At 41.2% G+C, this 27,616-nt stretch overlaps 2 protein-coding genes across 7 annotated transcripts in view; one reads left to right on the top strand and one right to left on the bottom strand.

Annotated features, from left to right (window-relative positions):
- ACADSB (acyl-CoA dehydrogenase short/branched chain) overlaps window positions 1-9,433 on the bottom strand; it is a 46,272-nt gene extending 36,839 nt beyond the window's left edge. The window contains exon 1 of one of the 2 annotated variants that reach the window (XM_003816306.5): window positions 9,217-9,433. In XM_003816306.5, coding sequence (XP_003816354.1) covers window positions 9,217-9,258 — 42 coding nt within the window. In that variant the 5' untranslated portion in view covers window positions 9,259-9,433. The remainder of the gene's footprint in view (window positions 1-9,216) is intronic. The other variant, XM_034931647.3, reaches the window with a different exon arrangement.
- A 15-nt stretch (window positions 9,434-9,448) lies between these two features.
- Window positions 9,449-27,487, top strand: IKZF5 (IKAROS family zinc finger 5). 5 transcript variants are annotated; one of them, XM_063607551.1, is made up of 5 exons: window positions 9,452-9,596; window positions 11,113-11,263; window positions 19,624-19,789; window positions 22,111-22,293; window positions 23,570-27,487. In XM_063607551.1, the coding sequence occupies exons 3-5, from the start codon at window positions 19,657-19,659 to the stop codon at window positions 24,511-24,513; spliced, it is 1,260 nt and encodes a 419-aa protein (XP_063463621.1). In that variant the 5' UTR covers window positions 9,452-9,596; window positions 11,113-11,263; window positions 19,624-19,656; the 3' UTR covers window positions 24,514-27,487. The 5 variants fall into 5 exon arrangements, with proteins under 5 accessions (XP_063463622.1, XP_063463621.1, XP_063463620.1 ...); XM_063607550.1 differs by having other exon boundaries at window positions 19,611-19,789; XM_063607552.1 differs by lacking the exon at window positions 11,113-11,263 and having other exon boundaries at window positions 9,449-9,596.
- Window positions 27,488-27,616: the final 129 nt, after the last annotated feature.

Below are 27,616 nucleotides of genomic sequence, written 5' to 3'. Positions count from 1 at the left end.
ATTATAGTGATTCCCTCAAAAGAGGGTTAAATAAGCCAAGACAGGACACAAGGCAAGGGAATCAACACAAAGGAAATGGGTTTGCCTGTAGTGTGACCTTGGCCAAGTCAACAATTTCTCTTTCCCAAATTACCAGTGGACAAAAATGAAACCAGACACTCACTTCTATTTTCAAAGAAATTTTAAAAGATAGGATTATTATGGAGCTAAAGTATTTTTTAATCACGTGTAAACCAAAAATAAGATTCTAAGGCCCCCCAAACCAGCTGAACAGACTTCCTCCCTAGCCAGGGGTCTTAAAATTTCACCTGAGAGACTGTTTCAGGCCATGATGGGAAGTGGGGGTCAAACATACCTCATTATACCTCACCAGCATGAACATCAACACAGACCTTTAAGCCTAATAAGAAGCATTTCAATCCATTCTCTCTGAAGTCGGCTACCTGGAGGCTTCATCTGCATGATTAAACTTTGGTCTCTACAACTTCTTATCACAACCCAGACATTCCTTTCTATTCACCCCAGGTTTTTAGCCCAACTCAACCAATTGTCAACCAGAAAATGTTTAAATTTACCTATAGCCTGGAAGCCACCGCCCACTTTCGTTATAGGAGTTATTAAAAAATTATTTTAGGCATATAGAGAGGAAAAGGTGTCCTTGGGAAGTTTTTGTTTCTTTTAAAGCAGCTCCAGGAACGTTTCTTGTCTAGCAGGAAAGCCCGGCTCTTCGAGCTGGGACAGCAAGCTTAGACATGCAAATGCCGGCCATTAGAAATTGTGTCCACCCGGTGAGGTGGCTCACACCTGTAATCCCAGCACTTAGGGAGGCCTAGGTGGACGGATCACGTGAGGTCAGGAGTTCCAGACCAGCCTGACCAAGATGGTAAAACCCCGTCTCTACTAAAAATACAAAAATTAGCCAGGCATGGTGGTAGGTGCCTATAATCCCAGCTGCTTGGGAGGCTGAGGCAGGAGAATCACTTGAACCCGGGAAGTGGAGGTTGCAGTGAGCTGAGATCACGCATTGCACTCCAGCCTAGGCAACAAGAATGAAACTCCGTCTCAAAAAAATAAATAAATAAATATAAGGTAAAGGAGATGGGCTTGCCTTTATTGTGACCTTAGCCAAGTCAACAATTTCTCTTTCCCAAATTACCAGTGGACAAAAATGAAACAAGACACTCACTTCTATTTTCAAAGAAATTTTAAAAGATAGGACTATTATGGAGTTTAAATTTTTTTTAATCACGTAATTACTTGGGTCCAACAACTTAACAGGCATTGGGAATTTCTTCAACTCACCCTCTTTTTCAGGGAAGATAGTCAGAAGAAACACTTAAACAGATGCCAAAAGACCAGAGTTCCATATCAGGGGTTGCATATTCAACACTGGCTGGGGACAGGAGGTTACCAAATTGAGTGAAGGGAGCATGAACCACGTTCACAGCCTCCTCAGTATGCATTCCACCAGCTCCATTAGCTGGCCCTGCCATGTCTTGCACTTCTCAAAACACACCGCTTCTGCTCTCACAGGTTTGTTTTTTTTATGTGACACAAATTCTGTATGTTTGCTTTTAAATATCCTTTTCCTTCCTTTGCTCCAATTCTGAATAAAACACATACGTCACAGAATTTCCTCTGATATCCTACTAAGTCTCCTTTTGCTTCTTTGCTTCTCAACATTTACCCAGGATGGTCTGAACTGTACCCCAAAGGCTGACTTGTCCACTCCTGTTTCTTCACTATCCTTCTGATGCCCCATACCCATTTATGGTTTTGGCTAGCATTTATAGCTCTTAAAGCAAACTAAATATTGCCTGAGAAGGACTCCGTATGTCTATATTTGAGTCCTTGTGGATGAACTGTAACCTAGCTTAATAGGTAGACAAGATTGAAAGCCTAACTTAGGAGTATGCGCCTGTAACAGTAGCTGCGTCTTGGGCAATCCCAGCAGCCATCCTTCAACCACTCATGGACTGCTGAGTGTTCAAACTGTGTTCAAATAAGGCAATTGCAAATCTGTAACCAATCCAGCCACTGTGTACCTCACTTTGTAACCAATCCAGCCACTGTGTACCTCACTTCCGATTTCTGTCACTTCCCTTCATTTGTCTATAAATTTGTTATGACCACAAGGCATCTCTGGAGTCTCTCCAAATCTGCTGTGGTTCTGGGGGCTGCCCAATTTGCTGCTCAATTAAACTCCTTTAAATTTAATTCAGCTGAAGTTTTCCTTTTACCATAGCTTTAGCACTGGTCCACTTTCTAGACCCATTTCTGACCAGCTTCTAAGATACTTTCAGTTGTAAGTTTTATTAATGCCTAAAACATGTCTAAAACAGAATTACCTTTCTTCTGTCACCCTAAATTACTTTTTCTCCAGATGTCCCAATCTTTGCCTATCACTAAGCTATTTCATTTAGAAAATGTGGAGTCCATCTAATTCCTCCATTTCAAGATAATTCCCACATCTTCTCAAGTCTTCTTTTATTAACATGTCTTCCTTTCTGATCATTGGTGCCATCACCCTCATTGGGGGCCTTGTTACACTAAAAGTGGACTTGTGAAATGGTCTAAGTGGGATGTGGCTTCAGAGTCTCACGTGATGAGTTCCTTTTGTGAGCTGCTGATTGTTTTACTTGTAAACTCCTTGGCAAACAGCACCTTAAAATCTCAATGGCTGCTATTGAAATCTTTCAACAAAAATCTTTGAAACTGTAGATCAGTTTCTATGGCCAACAAACTGAGTATGGCAAATAGTTTGAGAGAGTAAGTTCCCTACCAGGTTATAAGGAGAAAGGCCACCTTTCCCCTCCTTCATGGAGTACACTGTTACACAGGTCTACACCCGTGGTTCTCAGTCCAGTAATTTTGCCCCCGCGGGACATTTGGCCACGGATGGAGACATTTTGGGTTGTCATAGCTCAGGCATGCTATTGGCCTCTTATGAGTAGAGGCCAGGGATACTGCTTAGCATCCTACAAAACACAGAAAACCTGGTCTAGCCCTTACAGAGAATGAGTCACGATAATGTGGGCCTTCTTAGACAAGGTAGCATGAGGAACAACAACAACAAAAACGACAATGTAGGCCCAAGACAGGGCAAGTGTGCAAGGATCCCGAGAGAAAGGAGAAAGACTCTTTGATGGTTGCCAGGGAGAGTGTCTTTATGGTTACTTAGTCTTCCTAGCACCAGAGAGAGATCAACGGAAGACAAAGATATATTTGCATGTGCAAAGTAACTGCCATTTCTGTGTTGAGTAGTAAACATTATAAATTCTTGTGTTTTGGTAAATAAAAGGGCTCTTCTCCAGGACTGTGGGCAACCCTGTCTGGGCAACACCCATGTAGGAACTGGCAGAAGAAATCCAGGCTTGCTTCACTCTGTGATTCTTTCTAGCTTCCTAGATTGGAGAAGCCAAAACTGCTTGGCAGCTATCAGCTCCTCACTGCTTTGAGATCAAGGATAAACTTAACCCTTAGGCAGTTACCATCTGAACCCATTCCAACCTTCTGCAAAATTGTTACATCACCTATAGTGGCATATTATTTCTTAAACAAGCTGAGCATATTCCTGCCTCTACACCTTTGCGTGCACATTTCCTTGCCCTGGAATCCGCACCCCTCTGCTGCTTTACCTAAAACTGCTCCTTCTTTGAATGGTCACTTGAAGCCCCATCTCCTATAAGCACATCTGCCCATATTATTTATTTAGCATTAGCAACATGCTATCTTCTACTGTCCTAAAATTCATTTTTAAAACAGATACCCCACCTCCCCAATTAAAAATGTAATTTTTTTTGATGTCAAGAACCCTGTTGTAAACCTACAGATCCCCAAAACTTACCTGTGTACTTTGTGTAAGGCAATGATACCCTAAAACATCCTATCAAAGTTATTGGTAATGTGTTCTGCCTACATTAATAGCTAGTGTTGTCCAGGCACAGTGGCTCATGCCTGCAATCCCAGCACTTTGGGAGGCCAAGGTGGGAGGATCACTTGAATCCAGGATTTTGAAGCTTCAGTGAGCCATGATCTGTATCACTGCACTCCAGCCTGGGTGACAGAACAAGATCCTGTCTCTAAAAAACTAACTTAATTAATTAATTTTAAAAATAGCTAATGTTTACTGATTATTTATAATGAGTCAGCTGTTCTAAGTACTTAAGAACATTTATTATGAGTCAGCTGTTCCAAGTTCTCAGGCTAAAAGGTGTGTCATTCCAAAGAGAAAGGCAAGAGGGTGAAAGAAGGTGAGAGAGAGTGAGAAATGAGGGGAGAGAAAGAGAGAGCAAGAGAAGGCCAAAGTTGTCCTTTAATGAGGAACTCATTCTCTCAAAAACAGCATTAATAATTTACAAGGCCAGTTCCCCTATTTAGAGGTAACAGCATGCTGGCAGCCCTCGCAGCCCTCGCTCGCTCTCGGTGCCTCGCCTCCTCGGCCTTGGCGCCCATTCTGGCCACACTTGAGGAGCCCTTCAGCCCGCCGCTGCACCGTGGGAGCCCTTCTCTAGGCTGGCCAAGGCTGGAGACAGCTCCCTCGGCTTGCGGGGAGGTGTGGAGGGAGAGGCACGGGCGGGAATCAGGGCTGCGCAGCGCTTGTGGGCCAGCTAGAGTTCTGGGTGGGCGTGGGCTTGGCGGGCCCTGCGGCCCTGGGCAGTGAGGGGCTTAGCACCCAGGCCAGCAGCTGTGGAGGGTGCGCCGGGTCCCCCAGCAGTGCTGGCCCACTGGCGCCGCGCTCGATTTCTTGCCAGGCCTTAGCTGCCTCTCCGCGGGGCAGGCCTCGGGACCTGCAGCCGGCCATGCCTGAGTCTCCCCGCCACCGCCAGTGGGCTCCTGCAGGGCCTGAGCCTCCCCGACGAGCGCCGCCCCCTGCTCCACTACGCCCAGTCCCATCAACCGCCCAAGGGCTGAGGAGTGCGGGCACGAGGCGTGAGACTGGCAGGCAGCTCCACCTGCGGCCCCCGTGCGAGATCCACTGGGTGAGGGCAGCTGGGCTCCTGAGTCTAGTGGGGACTTGGAGAACCTTTGTGTCTAGCTAAGGGATTGTGAGTGCACCAATCAGCACTCAGTGTCTAGCTCAAGGTTTGTGAACACACCAATCAGCACCCTGTGTCTAGCTCAGGGTTTGTGGATGCACCAATCGGCACTCTGTATCTAGCTAATCTGGTGGGGACTTGCAGAATCTTTATGTCTAGCTAAGGGATTGTAAATACACCAATCAGCACTCTGTATCTAGCTCAAGGTTTGTAAATGCACCAATCAGCACTCTGTGTCTAGTTCAGGGTTTGTAAATACACCAATCACACTCTGTATCTAGCTAATCTAGTGGGGAGGTGGAGAACTTTTGTGTCTAGCTCAGGGATTGTAAATGCACCAATCAGCACCCTGTCAAAACAGACCAATCCAATCAGCTGTCTGTAAAACAGACCAATCAGCCTGCCGAGCCAGCAGTGGCAACCCAATCAGGTCCCTTTCCACACTGTGGAAGCTTTGTTCTTTAGCTCTTTGCAATAAATCTTGCGGCTGCTCACTCTTTGGGTCCACATTGCCTTTATGAGCTGTAACACTCACCGTGAAGGTCTGCAGCTTCACTCCTGAAGCCAGCGAGGCCACGAGCCCACCGGGAGGAGCGAACAACTCCAGATGCGCTGCCTTAAGAGCTGTAACACTCACCGTGAAGGTCTGCAGCTTCACTCCTGAGCCGGTGAGACCACAAACCCACCAGAAGGAAGAAACTCCGAACACATCAGAACATCAGAAGGAACAAACTCTGGACACGCCGCCTTTAAGAACTGTAACACTCACCGCGAGGGTCCGCGGCTTCATTCTTGAAGTCAGTGAGACCAAGAACCCACCAATTCTGGACACACTATGACCCAAACACTTCCCATTAGGCCCCACCACTCAAAACCTCCGCACTGGGGATCAAGCTTCCAACACATGAATTTTGGGGGACACATTCAAACCATTTGTGTTCTCTCTACCTGGATGCCAAATATATGTCCAGAAAAATACTTCTGATTTTGTTGAAGAGCAAAAAGTTGAACAACAAGAATTATATGTATTTTGGCAGCTGCTGTCTGGCAGATGTCCAGAGAATTAACTGAACAAGAATTCACGTCAAGGATATTTATCAAGAATCACCTCTTGGCTGGGTGCAGTGGCTCATGCCTGTAATCCCAGCATTTTGGAGGGTGAGGTGGGAGGATCGCTTGAGGCCAGGAGTTCTAGACCAGCCTGGCCAACACAGTGAGACCTCATCTCTACAAAACACTTTAAAAATTGGCCAGGTGCAGTGATACATGCCTGTGGTCCTAGCTCCCGGGGAGCTGAGGTCAGAGAATCACTTGAGCCAGGAGTTCAAGGTTACGGTGAGGTATGATCACGCCACTGCACTCCAGCCTGGGCAAGAGAGTGAAACCTTGTCTAAAAAAAAAAAAAAAAAAATCATCTCTTAAAAGACATCAAGCGGCCTGGTGTGGTGGCTCACGCCTGTAATCCCAGCATTTTGGGAGGCCGTGGCGGGTGGATCACGAGGTTAGGAGTTTGAGACCATTTCCATCTTGCTGACCAAGATGGTGAAACCCCGTCTGTACTAAAACTACAAAAATTAGCCGGGCACAGTGGCAGGCGCCTGTAATCCCAGCTACTCGGGAGGCTGAGGCAGGAGAATCGCTCGAACCCGGGTGGCATAGGTTGCAGTGAACTGAGATCGCACCACGGCACTCCAACCTGGGCGACAGAGTAAGACTCCGTCTCAAAAAAAAAAAAAAAAAGATATCAAGCTACATTAAAATGCTTTGGAACCACAGGTTAACTACAAGGTCCAATTCTCCACGTGGGTTGCTTAGACCAAATGGGCAGGACAGTTCTATCTGCAGGACTAGGAGAGACCTTCTGAGAAGGCAGGGGTAGGCTGAAGGTCAGCATTGCAATCTGATTGTTATGTGACTTGGGAACACTGGTTATTGCCTCCAACTTCCTCATTTGCAAGATGAAGCCACTAATATACCTACTTCAGAGGTTTACAGGAAGAGTAAATAGGGTAGTGGGTGTAAAATGCTGTCCGTGGTCTACAATAAGTGAGTAAATGCTAGCTCTCCATTTGCCTCTGGATAGAAACCAAAATTAGCCCTACCTTGCATTTCTCCCCACTCCATGCCACTTGTGTCCACAGCCATCTACCTACACTGTGGCATGAGGAAACTCCAAAGCTCTTGACCTTCAATGGCTCCTCACAATCCAAAAGGATCAACCCCCAATTCCCTAAAGTGGCCTCAGTCCCCTTTTGTTGCAGTTTTCTGACCACTCCTTTCCCCTCCTAAACTTTAACCCACCTTCCAAAGAGCCTATCACTTCCCCAATGGTCCTAGTCATTTCTATCTTCTGAATCTGCACGCAGACTGTAGCCCCTTAGGATTTGTTCCACACCTACAGGAGGGTTAGTTGCATATAGTTCTAACCTTTCCTCTAAAAGATAAACTTCTTGGAGATAGAGTGTTTTACTCATTATTACATCTGCCATAGCACACAATGCTTCGTGCATGGCAGTAAGAGCTGATATTTACCGAGAGCTGACTATATGCCGAGCACTATTCTAAGTGCCTTACATGAACATATGAACTCATTTAATTTTCACAACAATTTTGGAATAGGCACAATTATTCTCTCCATTTACAGACCAGGAAACCGAGACCCAAAGCATAACCTGTCCAAGGTTATACCACTAGGAAGTGAGAGGGCCTGGGTTCAGATCCAAGCAGCCTAGCTACAGAACCTATGTTCTTAACCGCTATGCTACAGTCGATGTTCAATCAATTTAGCTAATTTATGTAAAAGAGCTTCAAAAACTATAAAGGACTATAAGCCACAATAAACCAAAAGTTCAAACAAAATAGGTTTTTGGTATCTCTAAGGAAGGGGAGACAGTAGTATATGAAGGTTAAGTTTAGAATTAGACCAGAGTTCGAATACCACCAGCTCTATCACTTTCTATCTGTGGGCAAGTTATTATTCTTTTTCAGCATCTGCAAGATTAAACTACTTGTTAAGATGGTTGTGAGAATTGAGATGACTCAGGTAGAACGAGAACGTGCCTACCACAGAGTATGCGGTCAATAAATTTTGGCTCTAAAACAGAGTCAAATTGTAAAACCAAAGAAATTTTCTTTGCTATTAACCAACAATTATAAACAGTATTAAACAATAATCACTTACTATTTTTTTATTGCACTTCAGGCCTGTAAAACAGTCAAATAACATTAATTATCTCTAATGAGAAAAAAGGTAAGAGTTCTGCCTCTGGGCATAAGACTGAAGCAGCAATTGGAAAGCCTAACTCATTAAAGCAAATGCAAAGGAAACATGAAAAGCACACGTAAGCGGGAAAATTCCCAGTGAAGTGTACTGACAAATACAAGTGTATCCAAATGTGTATGTTCTGAAAAGCATGCTATATAATAGGTCCAAGGGGTGAAGAGCATAGGATGTTTAACACAGGGGCTGTTAAAGAATCAACAGTTTGTGTGGGTGCACAGATAAGAATTAAGCACAACAAGAGGCTGGTTTCAGCTTAAGTTCATGGAAGAGGGACCGGCACCGGCTCCGGCTCCCCTGGGCGGCGGTGAGTCTATCCACGGAAGATACCCAGGCTCCAGACATGAGATAAGGGGCAGAGGGAACTCTGTCCCTGGCCGGGAAGCCCGAACAACTCCGAACTCCCTTACTACCTTTGAGCGGGGCCGCGGAAGGAAGGACAGGGAGACACCTGCTCAGAATGAGACTGGGCCTATATTTTAACTATCTTTTTTAGGGGAGGGGGTGTGAAATGTAATCACTCGGGAAAGGTGGGTTAGGGCATCAGGGAGGTGACATCTGTGCAAAATGCATCCAGAGATCCAGACTCGGTGGCTCTCAGGACGCAACGGCCTGCAAAGGACGTCTTGCGGACGCGACCCGCCGACTCCACTCAAGGTACTTGCTCCGCCAAAGCAGCTTCTAGACAGCCCCGACCCCCTTGCCACCAGCTGCCTCCACCAGAGGCCTGAAGGGGTCGGGGTCATAGACTGCCCGCGGGTAAAGAGTCTGGGGACCCAGGACGTGGAGCGGGGCTCAGGCCGGCGCCCCGAGGCCCGTTAGAAGGCTCTGCCAGCTGCGATGCCAGGGGCCAAGGTCGCCCTGGGCCCCCAGGACGCCAGCCTCGAACGCACTCACCAGCCTGCTGCCGCGCAGCAACCGCACTGCCAGGCCCTCCATCCTCGCCGCAGGCCTCTCCGCTCTGCGACTCTGGGTCTCTAGCCAGCCCCTGGGAGTTACCCGAGCAAGGCCCCGCCCACTCAGTACCCGCCCCGCACAGCCCCACCCCTTAATTCCTGCCCCCTGCTGCCTACGGAACCCCAAGAGAGACAAACAGGCCCCTCCTCGCTTCCCCCCCCCCATCCTGCTCACGCGAGACTTCAGCAAGGCAGGGGGGCGGGAAGGGAGTCGGAGACACAACAAAGATGGCGGCGGCGACTGCGACGGTGACGAAGACGGCGGCGGCGGCGACGGCGTTTAACAAGGCGGTGTGGTTTACTCGATGCAGTTGTCAGGAGGTAAGTAGCAGGCTGCCGGCTCGGACGGCGGCGACGCGGCGGGACAGGGCGGATAAGAAGGAGCGGCCGGAGACTGGAGCTGGGTTCGTGGCGGGCCGGCTGATCCGGACGGAGACTCAGTTCAGTGGCGGGTCGGGCGTGGTCGGTAGGCGGGCAGGTGATGGCCCGGGACCTCCTTAGCCGGAGGGCGGTGGACTGCGGCGCCTATGGCCGCGAGAACCCCGAGGGAGCGGGGTCTCCTGCTGTCAGCGCCTTCGAGCAGGAGCTCGGAGGCTCCGGGGTGGGGACTGTTGCTTGGCTCTGACAGGTGGTTCTGCGGGAGGCGTCCCGAGGTTTGCGTCTTCACGGGGTCCCAGGGGCTGGGAGTCAGCCGGGCGCGGGTCTCCTAGGTGTTTCGAATCCTGGCGAGGATGTCGCTCCGAATCTTGGTGAGGCTGCTGCCCCGACGCCGGTCCCAGGCTGATCGTTGGGAGAAGGACGTTTAAAGCCTTCGTATTTTATCTAATGATCCTGCCTGGATCCGTCTCTACTGCATGGGCACCCTTATTTTAGGAACATGTGAGATTTGAGAAAGACATTGTAGCAAATAACTATTCAGGTTCATTCGGGGTTTAGATCTTTGGATAAACTGTGTGGAGCGCGAGTAGCCAAGCCTAGCATGCTCGATTACTGGATCTGAAGCTAAACAAGTTCTAGCAAACACTAACCACGTGGCCTGCTTAGAGTCCCCTTGATGTGCTGGTCAGAACCCGAAAGAGGTGTGACAAGCGGAAGAAGACATAAAGGCGTCTTAAATTGTGTGATCTGAGGAAATTCAGTTTTGAAAGAACAGAATGTATTTAAAACAACTTTTTTTTAAACGTCGGAACTAACAATTTTAAAAATTCAATTTAATTTTGATTTATGTCGTGTTGTCACAACAGCTAAAGGTTATTATTATTGATGAGAGTTCGTTACAGTGAATTGAAATGTCTGGTGTTATTTTCCCCTAGCGGTCCAGGATGTTTCCCAGAAAACCGTAACTGTTTTGTGTTACGATAGGATAAGAAGGATGGGATTCAGATGTGCCCTTATCGGGTGTGCATGTTTTTTTGTTTTTGTATTTAAAGCCCTTTCCCATTTCCCTACTTAGGACTATGCGTTGTTTTTATGCAACTACAGCTGTTCAGCAGTACTAAGCTTGACCGTTTTAGAAGTGTGCTGTGACTAAATGAAGTTAATCTTAATTTCTTTAAACTGAAGTTTAACTTAAATTTAGACATTAAAAATCTTGCCAAAAACTAACCCACCAGTGAGAAAACGGTAGTCACACCAGTTATTCTTTGGTGATCCTATGGAGCTTTTGCTGAAGTGAAGCTACTGCTTTGTTCTTTGATTAATCTGTCAGTTCGTTTTCTTTTCAGCTAATGTAATGATAAGATTGGCATAAGTTACTAGCTCATTCAACCTGTAGATGCTAATTAAGTTTTTATCTTAAAGGTTTTGATTTGTGGTGTGCTGTTTGTTTTTTATGCAGACCTCTGTATGGCTTTTCAATTTTAGTTGAAATTCTCTCTCCATGGCCTTTTGGAGTCCCTTGCTGTATCTCCAGAGTAAATTTCAATTACTCTACATTTCATCAATGTTGGAGTGGCAAGAAAAAGGAGGAACAGATTTGGGGTGAAAAGGTTAGATTGTATAATTTCTCTTCTGGATTTCTTTCAACATGGTTTTACTTATGTTTTATTTTTATGTTTTGATTTCTGATTTCTCAGAGCCTCATAATTTCCTTTTTTGCCTTCAGGAGTTTTTGACAGTTCTGAAATCAGGAATTGTGTTCCAATTATTTTTGAAGGCCCATGTTACTCCATAGAAACCAATCCTTATTTGTCAACGTTGTCTGTTTATATGTGTTCTATAGCAGAGTAAATCTCAGTGACCATAATTATTAGGCTATGGAGGGTAAACACATCTATTGAACTGTAATCACTTTATGTGTATAGGCCTGCCTTACCCATAAATTATTATGTAAGTAAGTTAGTTGCTAATACTGTATTCTTCCTTATGGTTACCCATGAGAAGTAAGACTTCTCATGAATGCTAGGTGAACGAAACATATCCTGCTGTTCCCTAATCATGTTCTCAAAATTCTCCCACAGTTTATAAAAAAGATAGAAGGAAGATAGGTTAGAGAGCTTCTTCTCTGTTTGTTTCATAGTTGTGAATGCCTTCTAATTTGCATTTCAGTGCCTGTGTTTTAAATTATTAGCTACTGGTTAAGAGGTTGGGGGGTGCACATATATATACACACATGTAATTGTGTGTGTGTGCTTGTATATACGCTTGCATTGATCAACAGCTTCCCATTTATGAGACTGAAGAAGAAAGATCAGACGACTTCATACAAAATAAATCCTTTATCAGAAACCAAGGAAGATCAGAAATTAGCTTAAATTACCTACTTGAGGTAGAGGTTTTCCTGTTCTTTGGGATATCAAAGCTTAATTCTCTTATACCTCTTTTTCCCCTACCGGCTTGCATAGCCTCTGGTTGTTTTCTGAAAGCATTAATTTTGAGCCTTGAATAATAATTTGGGGGATGCTACTGGCATGACAATACTTTAGGTATACCCTAGCCAGTTTCTATATAGATATCCACCTACACCCCATGGAATTCCATACTATATTCAACTTAACTTTAATCAGAATAATCACAGGAAGGATTTGGGAATTTTGCTATATCATAAGGAACAATCATCATGAAGTATGGGGATATTGTTCTCTTTGGTTGATATGATTAGATATCTTAGTTCAGGTTGCTATAACGAATTACCATAGACTGAGTGGTTTAAACAAACATTTATTTCTCACAGTTCTGGAGGCTGGGAAATCTTAATATGAAGGTGCCAGCAGATCAGGTATCTGGGGAGGGCTTGCTTTCTGATTGTATCCTCTCATGGCAAAGAGCAGAGAGGAAGCAAGATCTCTGGATCTCTTCACAAGGCACTAATCCCACTTAGAGGACTTCACCTTTACAACCCAATTATCTCTCAAAGGCCCCACTCCAGATGCCATCAAATTAGGGGTTAGAATTTCAACATATCAGCTTTTGGGGACATAAACATTCAGTCCATGACGATACCAGCAGAAAGAGTACATCTGAGTTGTAATAACACCACCCACATCTATAATAATACTGGAAAATACTTAAGTATATTTCTTGTTCAGATGACATGATATCACACATTGAAATTTTGTGTAAAGTAAGTAATTTTTTGGCTAACAAACACCAAGGTATTGAGTTCATGTCCAGTATAGGAAAGATACCACTAAAAAAATTATAGCTTGTGGATTTTCTAAAGTATATTTTGTTATGTTTGCAAAGGTTTTAAAATTTATCAATGCCTTAGAGGCATCTCTGGGTATCAGTTAATTTGTGGAGTTCCTAGATTAAACTTTGAGACCTGAGACTGATGATAATTACATCAAAGACAGGAAAATGGCTCGGATAGAAAACCTTTATTTTCTTTCTATAAGAGGAAGTCTTTTGTAAAAGTTCCAGAATTTTTTTTTTTTCTTTTAAAAATTAGAGATGAGGTCTCGCTCTGTTGCCTGGACTGGTCTTGAACTCCTGAGCTCAGGCAGTCCTCCCATCTTAGCCTCTGAAAGTGCTGGGATTATAGTCATGAGCCACCATGTCCAGCCTAGTTTCAGAATTATTACTATTTTTCAATTTATTGTGCTTAGAAATATTGACTTGAGATGTAGAAAGCTGAGTTTTGAGCCCAAGACTCTACTTCACTTTAGGCACCTTTCATTCATATATGTCTCTACTATAGACTAGGGCTTTGCAAGCATCTGTCATACCCTGTGTATATGGATATATGGGATAGAGGCCATACAGGTCAAGTGGTCACAAAAATGCTTAGGGACGAAATGACACCTAATTTTTAAATCATGACAGGATGTTTAAGGTTATAAAGCATACTAATATATTTAAAATTCGAATTTAAGAAGAGTTTTTCTTCATGTTTGCAATGTTACAGTGTTCTCTATTTCATAGACATTCTTTTTTTTTTTTTTTAAGTTTATCATGCATTGTGGTTGAAAAGCAGCACACAATTTATGGCAAGGAACACAGTGAAGTTTATAATGTGACAATGTGATAATAGCCAAGACTGTCAAAATATGCCAGCCATCCTCTGTAATTAGGCTCATTTGTGTTCTTAAACTTGAGATGCATGTATAAAAATATCATTTTCTTCTGCTTCCTTTCTGGCAGTCTTGTGTGTTTTTACTGCACTGTCACATGTTGTGCTGTAGCAACGTTATGCTTTCTAATCAAGATTGGGTAAGGATTATCTTGCTTCCAGAAGCCTGTCAAAGTATATTCAGACATTTTCCAGGAGAAATGTATTAGTTTTCATGTGAACTGATTGGCAAGAAGTGATGCTAAGTTACAATGTAAATACTGGGATTTCTTTCTTAATTATAGCTTTTATAATTAGAACGCAGACAATCTATAGGGCTATACAGCTTTTACAAATTAAAAAAATATTTTCCCAGATCTTATTCTTGATAGTCTTTTTCACTGGAGCTGACTAGCTTACATTTTCCCACCAAGAGCAAATTTAAAGGACAGATAATCAGCACAATCAACTGTAGTCACAAAACAAATAGTAACGCAATGATAAAGAAACAGAGAACTAGTTCAAATAAACATGATAAGATGGGGAAAAAAACAACGGAAACAAATGTGTTCAAAAGCCAACAATAATCCTTAAGATTCAGAAAGTTGAGCCAGACTAAAGCAAGTGATTTAAAGAGGTGGCCTATAAGTAAAATAAGCAAAGATCTGTTTGAGAAATTGCAAAGTGATTTGAAAAATTGCAAATTGGAATTACTTGAGACTAAGGTGGAACATGTTTGTTTCGTTGTAACTAAGAAACAGATGCTCAGTATATTTTTCAACCACGTTGATGAACCCATAGAAAAAGGGGAATAACTGAATCAGGGGTGGTGAGAACTTTAAAATCCAAGTTATAACCATTTTTTCTATTTGCTACAAAAATAATTATTAGAAAAATAGCCGCCATTTTCTGATAGCCTACCATATGTGATACATGTCACAATATGCTTTATGTATACTTACCTATAAAACTTAAGATAGCACTGCAAGTTGGATTATGATTCCATTTTACAAAATAGGAAACTAAGGCTGAGGGAGGTCCCTGTTCATAGTCTTAAAGTTGTCCCTCCGTATCTGGTAGGTACTGGTTCCAGGACCCCTGTAGATAGCAAAATTTGTGGGTGCTCCAGTCCTTCATATAAAATGGCTTAGTATTTGCATATAACTCACAATCTCATCCTCTTGCATACTTTAAGCTCTAGATTATTTATAATACCTAATACAATGTAAATGCTATGTAAATAGTTATACTGTATTGTTTAGGGAATTATGACCCCCCCAAAAGTCTGGTGAAACTCTGTCTCTACTAAAAATACAAAAAATATCATCCAGGTGTGGTAGCGGGCACCTGTAATCCCAGCTACTCTGGAGGCTAAGGCAGGAGAATTGCCTGAACCTGGGAGGCAGAGGTTGCAGTGAGCCAAGATCGCGCCATTGCACTCCAGCCTGGGCAACAAGAACGAAACTCCGTCTCAAAAAAAAAAAAAAGAAAGAAAGAAAAAGTCTGTACGTGTTTAATATAGATGCAACCATCCATTTTTTCCAAATAATCTTGTTTTGCAGTTGGTTGAATCAACAGATAACAGAACCTGTGGATATAGAGTTGACTATACTCTACTTGTCCAGAGGATAAACTTTCAGTAGCCTCAACTTCCTAGACAATTTTCTAAAAAATAGGCTTTTCTACCTGAAAAGGGGTAGTAATACTAATAATGTTTTGGTTTTTTTTTTTTAGACGGAGTCTTGCTCTGTCTCCCAGGCTGGAGTGCAGTGGCACAATCTCAGCTTACTGCAGCCTCCACCTCCCGGGTTCAATCAATTCTTCTGCCACCACGCCTGGCTAATTTTTTTGTATTTTTAGTAGAGACGGGGTTTCACCATGCTGGCCAGGCTAGTCTTGAACTCCTGACCTCGTGATCTGCCTGCCTCGGCCTCCCAAAGTGCTGGAATTACAGATGTGAGCCACCGTGCCTGGCACTAATAATTTTTTTTTTTTTGGAGACAGAATTTTGCTCTGTCGCCAGGCTGGAGTGCAGTGGTGCGATCTGGGCTCACTGCAACCTCTGCCTCCCGGGTTCAAGCGATTCTCCTGCCTCAGCCTCCTGAGAAGCAGGGATTACAGGCGCCTGCTGCTATGCCCGGCTAATTTTTTTGATATTTTTAGTAGAGACGGGGTTTCACCATGTTGGCCAGGATGGTCTCCATCTCTTGACCTCATGATCCACCCGCCTCGGCCTCGCAAAGTGCTGGGATTACAAGCGTGAGCCACCGCGCCCGGCCACTAATAATTTTTAAAAGCCCCTAGAACTACCGTAGCTTCTAAAAAGAGAGGAAAGGAACGATTCACAAGTATTGAATTAAGAAAAGAGAATTCAGTTACCTGTAAGTCCTTATTTGGCTAAATATGTTTGGAACAAAGAAGAGACTAGATGTGAAGAGAGAAGACAAGAAGTACGAAAATATGATAGATCAGTCTGAAGCCAGGAAACAGGGAAAACAAAAACAGCCCTGTGTTACTGAGTGGTTGTAAAGTACAATAATTCATATTAATGGTATGTCAAATGTTGGTCTATTTCCAGTAGATTTCGAGTTAAGTCAAAGAAGAAGTTTTGATTCTTAAAAAGTTGGTCATATTTTTGTAAATTGGAAAATCTGCTTTTGCGGAACCCCCTCATGCCTCAACCCTACAGTTCTACTATTTAAAAACTTAGGCTGAAAAGGCCCAAGAACAGCCTATTCTTGAAGAAGAAAAACAAAGCAGGGGGACTTAAATTACTGTGATAGCAAGACTTATTAAGAGTATCTGGTATGGCAGCAAGGACAGATAGGCTAGTGGAACAGAACAGAGAATCCAGAAGCAGAGCCACATACATGCATATAATCATTTGATTTAAAAAGAAGACATCAGAGCTTAGTAGAGAAAGGCTGATCTGTTAGGTACACATTGCTGGGACAGTTGGATATCTCTTTGGAAAAAAGTATGCTTTGACTCTTATCTCACACCATACACAAAACTCAAGTCCAGATAAAAATATGAAAGGTAAAATAAAAAGCATTTAGAAGAAAGTACAGGAGAACATCTTCAAGTAAGATGTAGGCAAGGATTTCTTAACTAGGACACAAACAACTCTAAATGTAAAGGATAAAAATGGGTAAATTGTCCTATATTAAGAACTTCTGTTCATCAAAAATTACCATTAAGAAAGTGAAGGCCGGGCGCAGTGGCTCACGTCTGTAATCCCAGCACTTTGGGAGGCCGAGGTGGGTGGATCATGAGGTCGGGAGATCGAGACCATCCTGGCTAACACGGTGAAACCGCATCTCTACTAAAAATACAAAAAAAATTACCGGGCATGGTGGCGGACACCTGTAGTCCCAGCTACTCGGGAGGCTGAGGCAGGTGGCGTGAACCTGGGAGGTGGAGCTTGCAGTGAGCCGAGATCACGGCACTGCACTCCAGCCTGGGCGACAGAGTGAGACTCTGTTTCAAAAAAAAAAAAAAAAAAAAGAAGAGAAAATGAAAAGGCAACCACAGTGGGAGAAGATACTTAAGATGCACATATCCTAATAAAGGACTCATTATAAAGCATTCTTCCATATTAGAAAAAGACAACACAATAGAAAAATAAGCAAAAGGTATGAGCAGACATTATACAACAGAGGGTATCTAAGTGGTTAATTAGTATATATTAAAAAGTTTACATCTTCATTAGTCATCAAGGAGTGTAAATTAAAACTAATGTGATACCACCAGACACCCACCAGAACGGCTAAAACGAAAAAGGCAAAAAATGCCCAAGTATTGTCAAGGATGTGGAGCAGCAGCAGTTTTGTTTACTGCTAGTGGGAGTGTAAATTGCTATAATCACTTTGAAAACCTATTTGACATTATCTAAAACTGAATATATGCATGCCTTTGATCCAGCAGTTTCACTCCTATACAACCAACAGAAATATGTACGTAATCAAAAAACGTGTAGTAATATGTTCATAGAAACTTTATTCACAGCAGCCAATTACTGGAAATTACCCAAATGATCTAAAAGCAGTATAAGAGATAAATTAGTTGTGGCATGGTCATCCAACAGACTCCAGCAGTAAATTTGAGCAAACTTCAGTTGCATGCAACAATATGGATGAATCTTAGAATTACAATGTTGAGTGACAGAAGCCAGACAAAGGTTCATAGTGTGTGATTCCATTTACATAAAGCTGAAGAACAGACAAAACTAATCTACAGAGTCAGAAGTCAGGATGGCTGTAACCCTTGTCAGGGCCGAGGGTCCTAGCATTGGAAGGGTACACGAGGGGGGCTTCTGGGATGCCGGCATCCTTCTGTTTCTTGATTGTGGTGCTGATTTTATGAATGTGTTCATTTTGTGACAGTTCATTGAGCTCTGCTCTTATGATTTATGTGCTTTTCTATATATGTACAAGACTTCAAGAAAAAGTTAAGCATATATGCTGAAAGTGAGTAATTTTTTGTCTACCACTGGCTACTAAAGATGGAAGCTTTTTTAGATGGAAAATTATTCATTAAATAGTTTCAGTTTAGAAAAAGAAGATTTTATAAGGTATATTTACCAGAGAATTGTACTTATTTGCATAAAAATTGTTTTTCCTGGAAGAAAAGACCTTTTTTATCCCAGGTGCTAGACTTCATCTTATTCTTACTAGAAAACTTTTTTGGCTATTTCATTTGTGAATTTGGGCCATAAACCTATGTGAAGACCAGCTTGTGATTGCAGAACCCACAAGAGACTTTCCCTTTCTACACTACGGTCAGGGATTTTCTTGTACTTTTTTATTTTTCCCTAGTCTTGGAGTGGATAGGATGATAGGTAGTAGAGGTGGTGATTTGGATATTTCTAGAGCAGGGGTTGGGAAGCTAAGGCCTGTAGGCCAAATCTGGCTCAAGGCTGTTGTTATAAAGTCTAATTGGAACATAGCCCCACCCATTTGTTTACATATTGTCTGTGGCTGCCTATTGTCTGTGGCTCCTTACAGTGACACAGTTGAGTAATTGCAGCAAAGATGAGCATGGCTTGCAAAGCCTAAAATATTTACTATCTGGCCCTTCATAAAAACTTTGCAACCCCTAGTTCTAGACCACTTATTTGCAGACTACTCATTCATGTGAACACTATGTCTAAGAGCCTTTGCTGGTAGTTACTAGCTGCATGCAGCTATTTCTATTTAAATTAATAACATTAAAAACTCAGGTCATATGTATTAGCCAAATTTCAAGTGCCTCAGTCGCTATATGTGGCTAGTAGCAACTGCGTAGGAATAGCACAGGTAAGAAACATGTCCATCATCCAGAAAATAGTCTCCTTCTGTCGACCAGGATGGAGTCCAGTGGTGCGATCACGGCTCACTGCAGCCTCGACCACTCAGACCCAAGCAATTCTCCTACCTCAGCCTCCTGAGTAGCTGGGACCATCAGCATGTGCCACCACTCAGCTAATTAAAAACACTTTTTTTTTTGTAGGGACAAGTTCTCCCTATGTTGGTCTCCGGCCTCCTTGGTTTCTTTATTGTCTTTTTCATCAATAATCTCTGCTTGTGTTCTTATTTCTTTAATCTGAACTTGTTTTCTCTTTTTTTCTGCCTTTGAAATTTCTTCCCATCCTCTATGACTAAGTTTGAATCCGTATTCATATTTAATTATTAAATATATGATTTTTTACCATTTTGTGTATGTCTTTAGTTCACCAGGAAGATTATAAGATGCTGAAAGGCAGGCACTGTGTTTTCTCTTGCTTTATATAGTGTCTTGCACAAAATAGCTTTTGTCATTTGTTTGCTATGTACTAGATCTCCCTAAATAGTGTAAAATTATTTCAGTTTTGTTTTCTAGGTATAACAAACTGTAAATGTTAAAAAAGCAAAGATGGGTGAAAAAAAACCAGAGCCTTTGGACTTCGTGAAAGATTTTCAGGAATACCTGACTCAGCAGACCCATCATGTGAACATGATTTCTGGATCAGTTAGTGGGGACAAAGAAGCAGAGGCTCTTCAGGGAGGTAGACTCATTTTAATACTACTAAGTAATTCACTTTTTATACACGTACTATGATTGCGTGCAGCTGTTACTGTGAAGACCACTGTGCATTAATGTGAATCATTCTGTTTTTTCTAGAAAGATACAGGGCATTTTTTCCCCCTTTTTTAAACATATCAGACTTCTGCTGGAGAGTACTTAACATGGTCTGGAGATGCATTATGGTCTTGTTGGAAGGTTAGGGGCTCCAAATACCCTTCCTGTCCTCCAGTTTTTATGAGCTAGCATTAGACACAAAGAACCCAAAGGGGATTGGAACATCAGCTTCACTATACAAACCATTAGGCCATCAGGAAATCTGGATTCGACCTGAGACAAAAATAGGGGTTTCCGTTTCTTCTCTCTTAAAATGAAGAAAGGGCTGACCATGTTTACCTATCCAAGAAGAGAAATGAAAATAGAGAAAGTGGTCGTGACCTCCTTGAGCCTGCTAGAGGTAAATTTTGTCTAATTTGCTTGCCACAAAAAACTGGAATTTATTCCTAACCTAGCTCGGAGGTCAGCAAACTATAGCCTGTGGGCCCCATCTGGACTGCTGTTTTTATATGGCCTGCAAGCTAAGAATGGTTTTTACATTTACAGATGGTTTTAAAAGTGTCAAAAGGAGAATAATGTAATGATACATGAAAATTCTGTGAAGTTCAAACTTGAGTCCATATAAATAAAATTTAATTGGAACACAGATATGCTCATTTGTTTACATATTTTCTGTAGCTGTTTTTGTTTGTTTTGCTAAAACAGCAGAGTTGAGTAGTTGTGGTAGAGACCATATGGCCCACAAAGCCTGAAGTATTTACTATTTCATGCCTATAGAAAAAGTTTGCTGACCCCTGACCTAGATAGTCTGGGTACGGCCTTATAATGCAGGGACTGGCAGCAGGGACCAGGCATCACCCGGGAGCTTGTTAGAAATACAAAACACCAGACACCACCCCAGATCTACTGAATTATAATATGTGTTTTAATAAGATCCCCCAAGTAATTCACATACACATTAAAATGTGATAGTGACTGGCTTGGGAAAGCAGTGGGAGAGAGGAAGACACTGAGCCTTGTCCCTCAAATGCAGTGTAGCCCTCTTGGTTATTGGTCTTGTCTCAACTAGCAGAATCACTTCTCCTAGTGAGGAGTGAGGAACCGGTGAAGCAGGGGGCTTGAATTGTGCATGCCAGCACTGTTACCTCCTGAAATGGAGTAGACCTTTTCCCATGAAGCTGTAGGAATGGAAATTTCCCTCCTAACGCACAGATTTCCAAACAGGATTCAAGAGACCAGGGTTGTAGTCCCAGCCATTTGCCGATTTTCCTGATTATGAGCATCAGGTCTCTTCGGTTTCTTTCTACAAAAAAGTAGTCAGATTAGATTAAAAGCAAACAGCCAAACATGTTTTATCTCTGAGATTCTTAAAACCTTAACCTTCAGAGGTATCAGGGACGATACTTTCCTTTATGGGCTTAATTAGAATTTTAAGATCCTAAATGGAACAGAGATCTAGAACGTACATATAAACACTGGGATGTGGAAAACTTATTCAGTGCTTCAGACTAAAATAAATAGAGTTAGGGTTTTGGAGATTCTTTGACTGCCAGTTACAGTTGTAGAAATAGCGAGGGTGCTAAACACCTGTGTGTAACTGTGCCATCACTCTCCAGTGAATCTCTTTATTCCCCTCCCTCCTCACCACCTGTTCACTTCTTCAAAAACATGTTAAGGACCGGTACAATGTGTGTGTAAGTAATTTTGTTTTCTTTGTTTTTGAGACACAGTCTTGCTCTGTCGCCCAGGCTGGAGTACAGTGGCACAATCTTGGCTCACTGCAACCTCTGCCTCCTGGATTCCAGCGATTCTCATGCCTCAGCCTCCTGAGTAGCTGGGACTACAGGTGTGCACCGCCATGCCCAGCTAATTTTTGTAATTTTTTTTTTTTTTTTAAGTAGAGACAGGGTTTTGCCATGTTGGCTAGGCTGGTCTCTAACTCCTGGCCTCAAGCTATCCCCCCACCTCTGCCTCCCAAAGTTCTGGGATTACAGGTATGAGCCACTGCACTGGCCTTGTGTAAATAATTTGAGATCCCCCAATAAAAGATTCTCAGAATATAATACAGAATGTATTACTGCTTTTGTATAAAATTAGCCTCAGTTCAGAAAGTCTGTTATAAAATGGACTTAACTTTTGTGAGAAGTGAACTGTCAATTTATAAGATTTTTCAACCACTTAAAACTGAAATGCTAAATTGAGTTGATTCTGAGATGCATAATTTCTTTTGCGGTACTTTGTTTATAGCTGGAACAGATGGTGATCAAAATGGACTTGATCACCCATCTGTTGAAGTTTCCTTGGATGAAAACTCAGGAATGTTAGTAGACGGGTTTGAAAGGACCTTTGATGGGAAGCTCAAGTGTCGGTACTGCAACTATGCCAGCAAAGGAACAGCCCGGCTTATTGAACACATCAGAATCCACACAGGTAATGGGAAGACAGCTGGAAAAAGCATTTCTGTGAGGGCAGGAGAGGGGCCAAGGGGGGCAGGTTGGTTTGTCATAGAAATAGTTTTAATATTCAAAAATGAAGGTTTATGTAAAGTTCGAATAAATGGGAAAGTTACTCCATTTTTCAAAGCAACAACATAACAACATACAAACAGGTCAGAAGTGATGCCCTTTGTAGATCCTCTCCTTCCTTAGCCTTGTTTCCCTCTTGATCCAAATAATCTCTCAACATCTGTCTGCCTCTCAGATTGGGAAGGAATAATGCTAAAGCACTGCGATGTGATCAAATGTTTTAATCTTTATCCTATTACGTTTCAGTTGCCGAAAGGGGGAAAAGTTTCAGAAAGTATACAGTTGCAGATGGTACTGCTAATCCCAGATCTCACTTTAGCTGTCCCTTCTGAGAAACTTTCCCAACTACATCTGCCCCCTGCCCAAGACCAGGTCAGACGTCCTTCCTGTGTGCTTCATGCATCCTGTGCTCATTCATCACATCATTGTAGCCTGAGAGCCTCTTGAGGACAGGGCAATTGTGACAAGACCATCTTTGTACCCCCAAAGCCTAGGAGGGCATGTGACACATAACTTACTAGATGAATGACTCTAAATCTCATATTCCAAATGTTTATTTCACATAATTGGGCAGTCTTCAGTTAACAACATTAACTATAGTTGTTCCTTCTGGCAGCTGAAGAGTAGGAAGATGGAGGAGAAGCACCAGCAATTTTGAAGGGATGCTTTGCATAACTCAGACTAGCAAGCCCATTTCAATTCTGAGCTTTCTATTTCATATAAGGACTTTAAAAAAAGCTTTTTTTGTATTTTTTTTCTGTGAGCAAAGGGTATGCATATGTGTGTATGTGTGTGAATATGAATGTATATAAATGTATACATGAACATATAACTCTGAGACATACTTTTGATAAACTCATTATTATGTAAGACTATTACTAGAATATTTCAATTGTACTGTTTCTTCTCTCTAAATGCATTCGAAGCCATAACAGTTTTTATACTGTATTGACTAATACAACATCAATGCATATTTCAGGTTGTTGCTGATGAGTTCTTAAGCTTTATTTCAGTTTGTGGGTTTATTTACAAATTTTAACAATCTCATATGCTATGCAAATATGACTTTCTGAAAGCATTTTCTTTTTGATCAATTTCCAGTTGTCCAATGAATGGACAAGCAAAACTTTCCATAAATGAACTACTCTTGTAGTTTCTCCATCATTTTTCTTTTGAAACAGGTGAAAAACCTCATCGATGTCATCTTTGTCCATTTGCATCTGCTTATGAGCGTCATCTGGAAGCCCATATGCGTTCTCATACTGGAGAAAAACCATACAAATGTGAGTTATGTTCCTTCCGCTGCAGTGATCGAAGTAACTTGTCCCATCATCGAAGGCGCAAGCATAAAATGGTACCAATTAAAGGTACTAGGTCTTCCTTAAGCAGCAAGAAAATGTGGGGGGTTTTACAGAAGAAAACAAGCAATCTGGGCTATAGCAGAAGAGCACTAATCAACTTAAGTCCACCTTCCATGGTGGTTCAGAAACCAGACTACCTTAACGATTTTACCCACGAAATCCCAAATATCCAGACTGACTCCTTTGAAAGTATGGCAAAAACCACACCAACTGGTGGCCTTCCAAGGGACCCCCAAGAACTCATGGTTGATAACCCTTTGAATCAGCTCTCGACTCTAGCAGGGCAGTTGTCCAGTCTGCCACCCGAAAACCAAAACCCTGCATCCCCTGATGTAGTTCCCTGCCCTGATGAAAAGCCTTTCATGATTCAGCAGCCCTCTACCCAAGCAGTAGTTTCTGCCGTATCAGCAAGTATTCCTCAGAGCTCCTCTCCCACAAGCCCAGAACCTCGGCCATCCCATAGTCAAAGGAACTATAGTCCAGTGGCAGGTCCAAGCAGTGAGCCAAGTGCCCACACGAGCACTCCCAGCATAGGAAACAGCCAGCCAAGCACGCCAGCCCCAGCCCTGCCGGTCCAGGACCCTCAGCTTCTGCACCACTGCCAGCACTGTGATATGTACTTTGCAGACAACATCCTTTACACTATTCATATGGGATGTCATGGGTATGAAAATCCTTTTCAGTGTAATATATGTGGATGCAAATGTAAAAACAAGTATGATTTTGCCTGTCATTTTGCAAGAGGGCAACATAACCAACATTGATTGAAAATAGTCATATTTTACTTAGTTTTGCTGTTTTTGTGGTTTGGTTTTTTTTGTTTTTTGTTTTGGTCATCCCTAATAAAGTGTCTGCTAATTCAAGGCTTATACATTATATTTATAGAATATAAATTTGACAGTGGAATAAAATTTCCCCTTTTTTTCATAAAAATCTGGTCAGGGTCATTTATATATTAGAACAGTTAGACACATTGGCGTCTCTTTTTTCCTTTCCTTTCGACATTGGAGAATTGGAGTGCAGTCATAATCTTACAAGATGTTCATTTGAATTTCTCACATTTATGGTCCATAAAAACTTCAAGGCTTATCCATACTTTTGATGTTTCAATATGCATTGAACTGGATGTTATTTCTGCCATATTTCAAAATGGTAGAATAAATTACTTTTACAGAATTTATTACTACTCATTTCAGTGTTTAGTACAGAAATTGCCTTAAAAATTGCTATTAATTGAAATATCATTTAGTTCACATTTCTTAAGTTGAATCGGTAGTTTCATTTCAACTGATAATAGTAAAGCTATTTCAGTTTAATAAAATTTTCTTTTTTCCACAAGGGGAAATGTAAAACAGTTAAGACTTGAAATTGAAAATTCTTTTAATATTTAAAATAACTTGTTTATTCAATGTCTAAACATGTCAGTTTTCCACTGGATTTTTATTTTCACAGGTAAATACACTAGAGTGCTAGATGCCTTTTTCCCCTGTCAGTTTGACTTTCATTTAAATCCTTCATTCTGATATCATTACTGTTAGGTGAGGTGGATAACTATAATGAGAATCTCTTATTCTTCCTATTCCTTTGATGACCAAAGAGATAAAGTGAAGTCATCCTTATTATTAAAATGCAGCCTCCAAACAAATTTCTCAAGATTCCTTTTCCTTCCTTCTATCCATTTACTGCCCATAATTTCCAAGAAAAGGTGGGTATGGAAACACATGAGAGAATGTGATAGTGAAGTCATATTTACAAAACTGAGAACATGTACAAAATGGATTCTTGTCTCCTCTTCAGAATTAGCCATTTAAAATATTTTCTGTGACTTCAAATTGTAATTCTTATTTGCAGTTTTACCAGTCTTCATGTACAGTGACGAAACTGTGTAGAAACTAAATCATCGCTTTAGTAAGAAAGGATAAAAAGGTGTGGAAATGAATATAAAATGCATCTAAACATGACATTTAATTTGTTTATAAAAATAAGACTTACTAAATATAGAGTAATTCATTTTGAATAGGAGGCTATTGTTTTTATATTGTGTAATAATTCACGTACTCTGAAGAGAGCTTGGTCAAACAATAAAATACATTGTTACTAACTTGGTTTCTTTTCTGTGTACTTTGCAAAAATTCTATTTTTAATTTTATTCATATGTTGAATGTGCTCCTAATTGGCATCTTAAACAGAATATTAAGCATCTATTAACCAAAAAAGACCTCTAATAGTAAAGGAAAGGGAAATATTGGTGGTATGTACCCACAAAACCCCCAAGTGCCAAGTTAATGGAATCTCTGCTTTCCCTTTCAGATGCTAGAAAGCCACTGTAATGAGTTCTTGCAGTTTAGCATCCAGTCTAAGCTACTGCATTGTTTAAAGAGCAGCATCAAGGACAGTTTCTCCAAACTGGAACTCTCTTCTTTGTCAAATCTTGTACTTTAAAATTCTACAATTCTGTTACATTGTTGCTTAAATCACAGACTGCTCAGATTCATTTTACTGCAGTAGTTACCAAGTGTGTAACTTGGCTTTAGTATTTATCAGTTGCCAGAAAGAAACAGGTTGTCATTTGGAAGTTTTTGTGGTTATTTTTTCCCATTTTTATTCTTCAGATAAAAGCAGTACCCCAAAATAGAAAATGAAAATTTTCATGAAACAAAGAGAACTCCCTTGTTAAAACCAGCTTATTAACTCTGTATTCTCAGTCAAATGCATTTTTTTCTAACAACTGACCATGGATGTTGTGAAGGTGCATTTTAATTTAAACATGGAAAAGATTTTTTTCATAATTACATACTAGAATGTAAAAAATTATAATTTTGCCATGACTTAAAGAGCACAGTTGATATCCCAAAGGTTTTGATGCTAAGAAGCTACAGTTATTCTAAATGCACTAAAATGTTTGAGGCAAATCTACCTTAGAGGCTTTTTTGGTATGGTATTTTTAAAAATATTTAGATTTTATTTAAATTTCCTGTGAGTTATTCTGTATTTGAAAAGATGTTCGTGTCTTCCCCTCTGTATTGAATGTTTCTCTCATTTTATTTTTAATCAAATATTTTATAGAAATGAGTTGTTGGGAAGAGTTTAACATGCACTATTTATAGTACTTTGCCGTTAACAGGCAATGTTCTGAAACTAAATTTATTTTTGTTCAGTGAACATAAGTTTAGATTTTTAAAGTTGGTAGATAATTTATCTCCACTAATATTTTTTTAAGAAACTGTGAAGAGATTAACTGGGAATAATTTTATTTCAGATTTTACTAATGTAGTATGTAGCTACAACTTCTTGAAATTCAAGTTAAGTCTAGACATTTACTTTGAAAAAATTCCACTGGGTGTTTCCAGGGCTATTTCATTTTAGAAATAAGTGTTTGCCATTCTTCTGCAAAAACTGGACAAGGGGAATACTACAAAAATTACTCAGAGATAAAATCCTCATTTCAAGTTCTACAAAATATTTATCAAATGAATGTTAATTTTTTTTTAATTCCCTGCTAAAGACATTTTCATTAGTCTTAGAGGGTATATGCTTTCTAGAACTTGTTTTTGTTAACATGTGCTTTGATGTAAAGAACATATTTTGTATGCAAAACATAACTTGCATTATGGTTGTACAATACACTATATTGTTTAGGGATTCCGGAAAGCAGTTTAATGCAGAAATAACTATATCTAGTATGCAGTTCATATTGTGAATGAAGCTTTGCTTTTGTAATAAATAAATAAGACTTTCTAATGACCTTGGTTTTTCTTTTTTGGAAAATAAGATCAAATTAGTGTTTTAGTAATTTTCCACTAGTGAAATATTAAGTTAATGAAAGAAATAGATTTTATGACTACACTGCTTTGAATTTCTAAAATA

Source organism: Pan paniscus, chromosome 8 (genome assembly GCF_029289425.2).
Source record: "Pan paniscus chromosome 8, NHGRI_mPanPan1-v2.0_pri, whole genome shotgun sequence".
NCBI lineage: Eukaryota > Metazoa > Chordata > Mammalia > Primates > Hominidae > Pan > Pan paniscus.
Note: the sequence above shows the minus strand (reverse complement) of the source record. Positions and strands in the feature narration are given on the sequence as shown.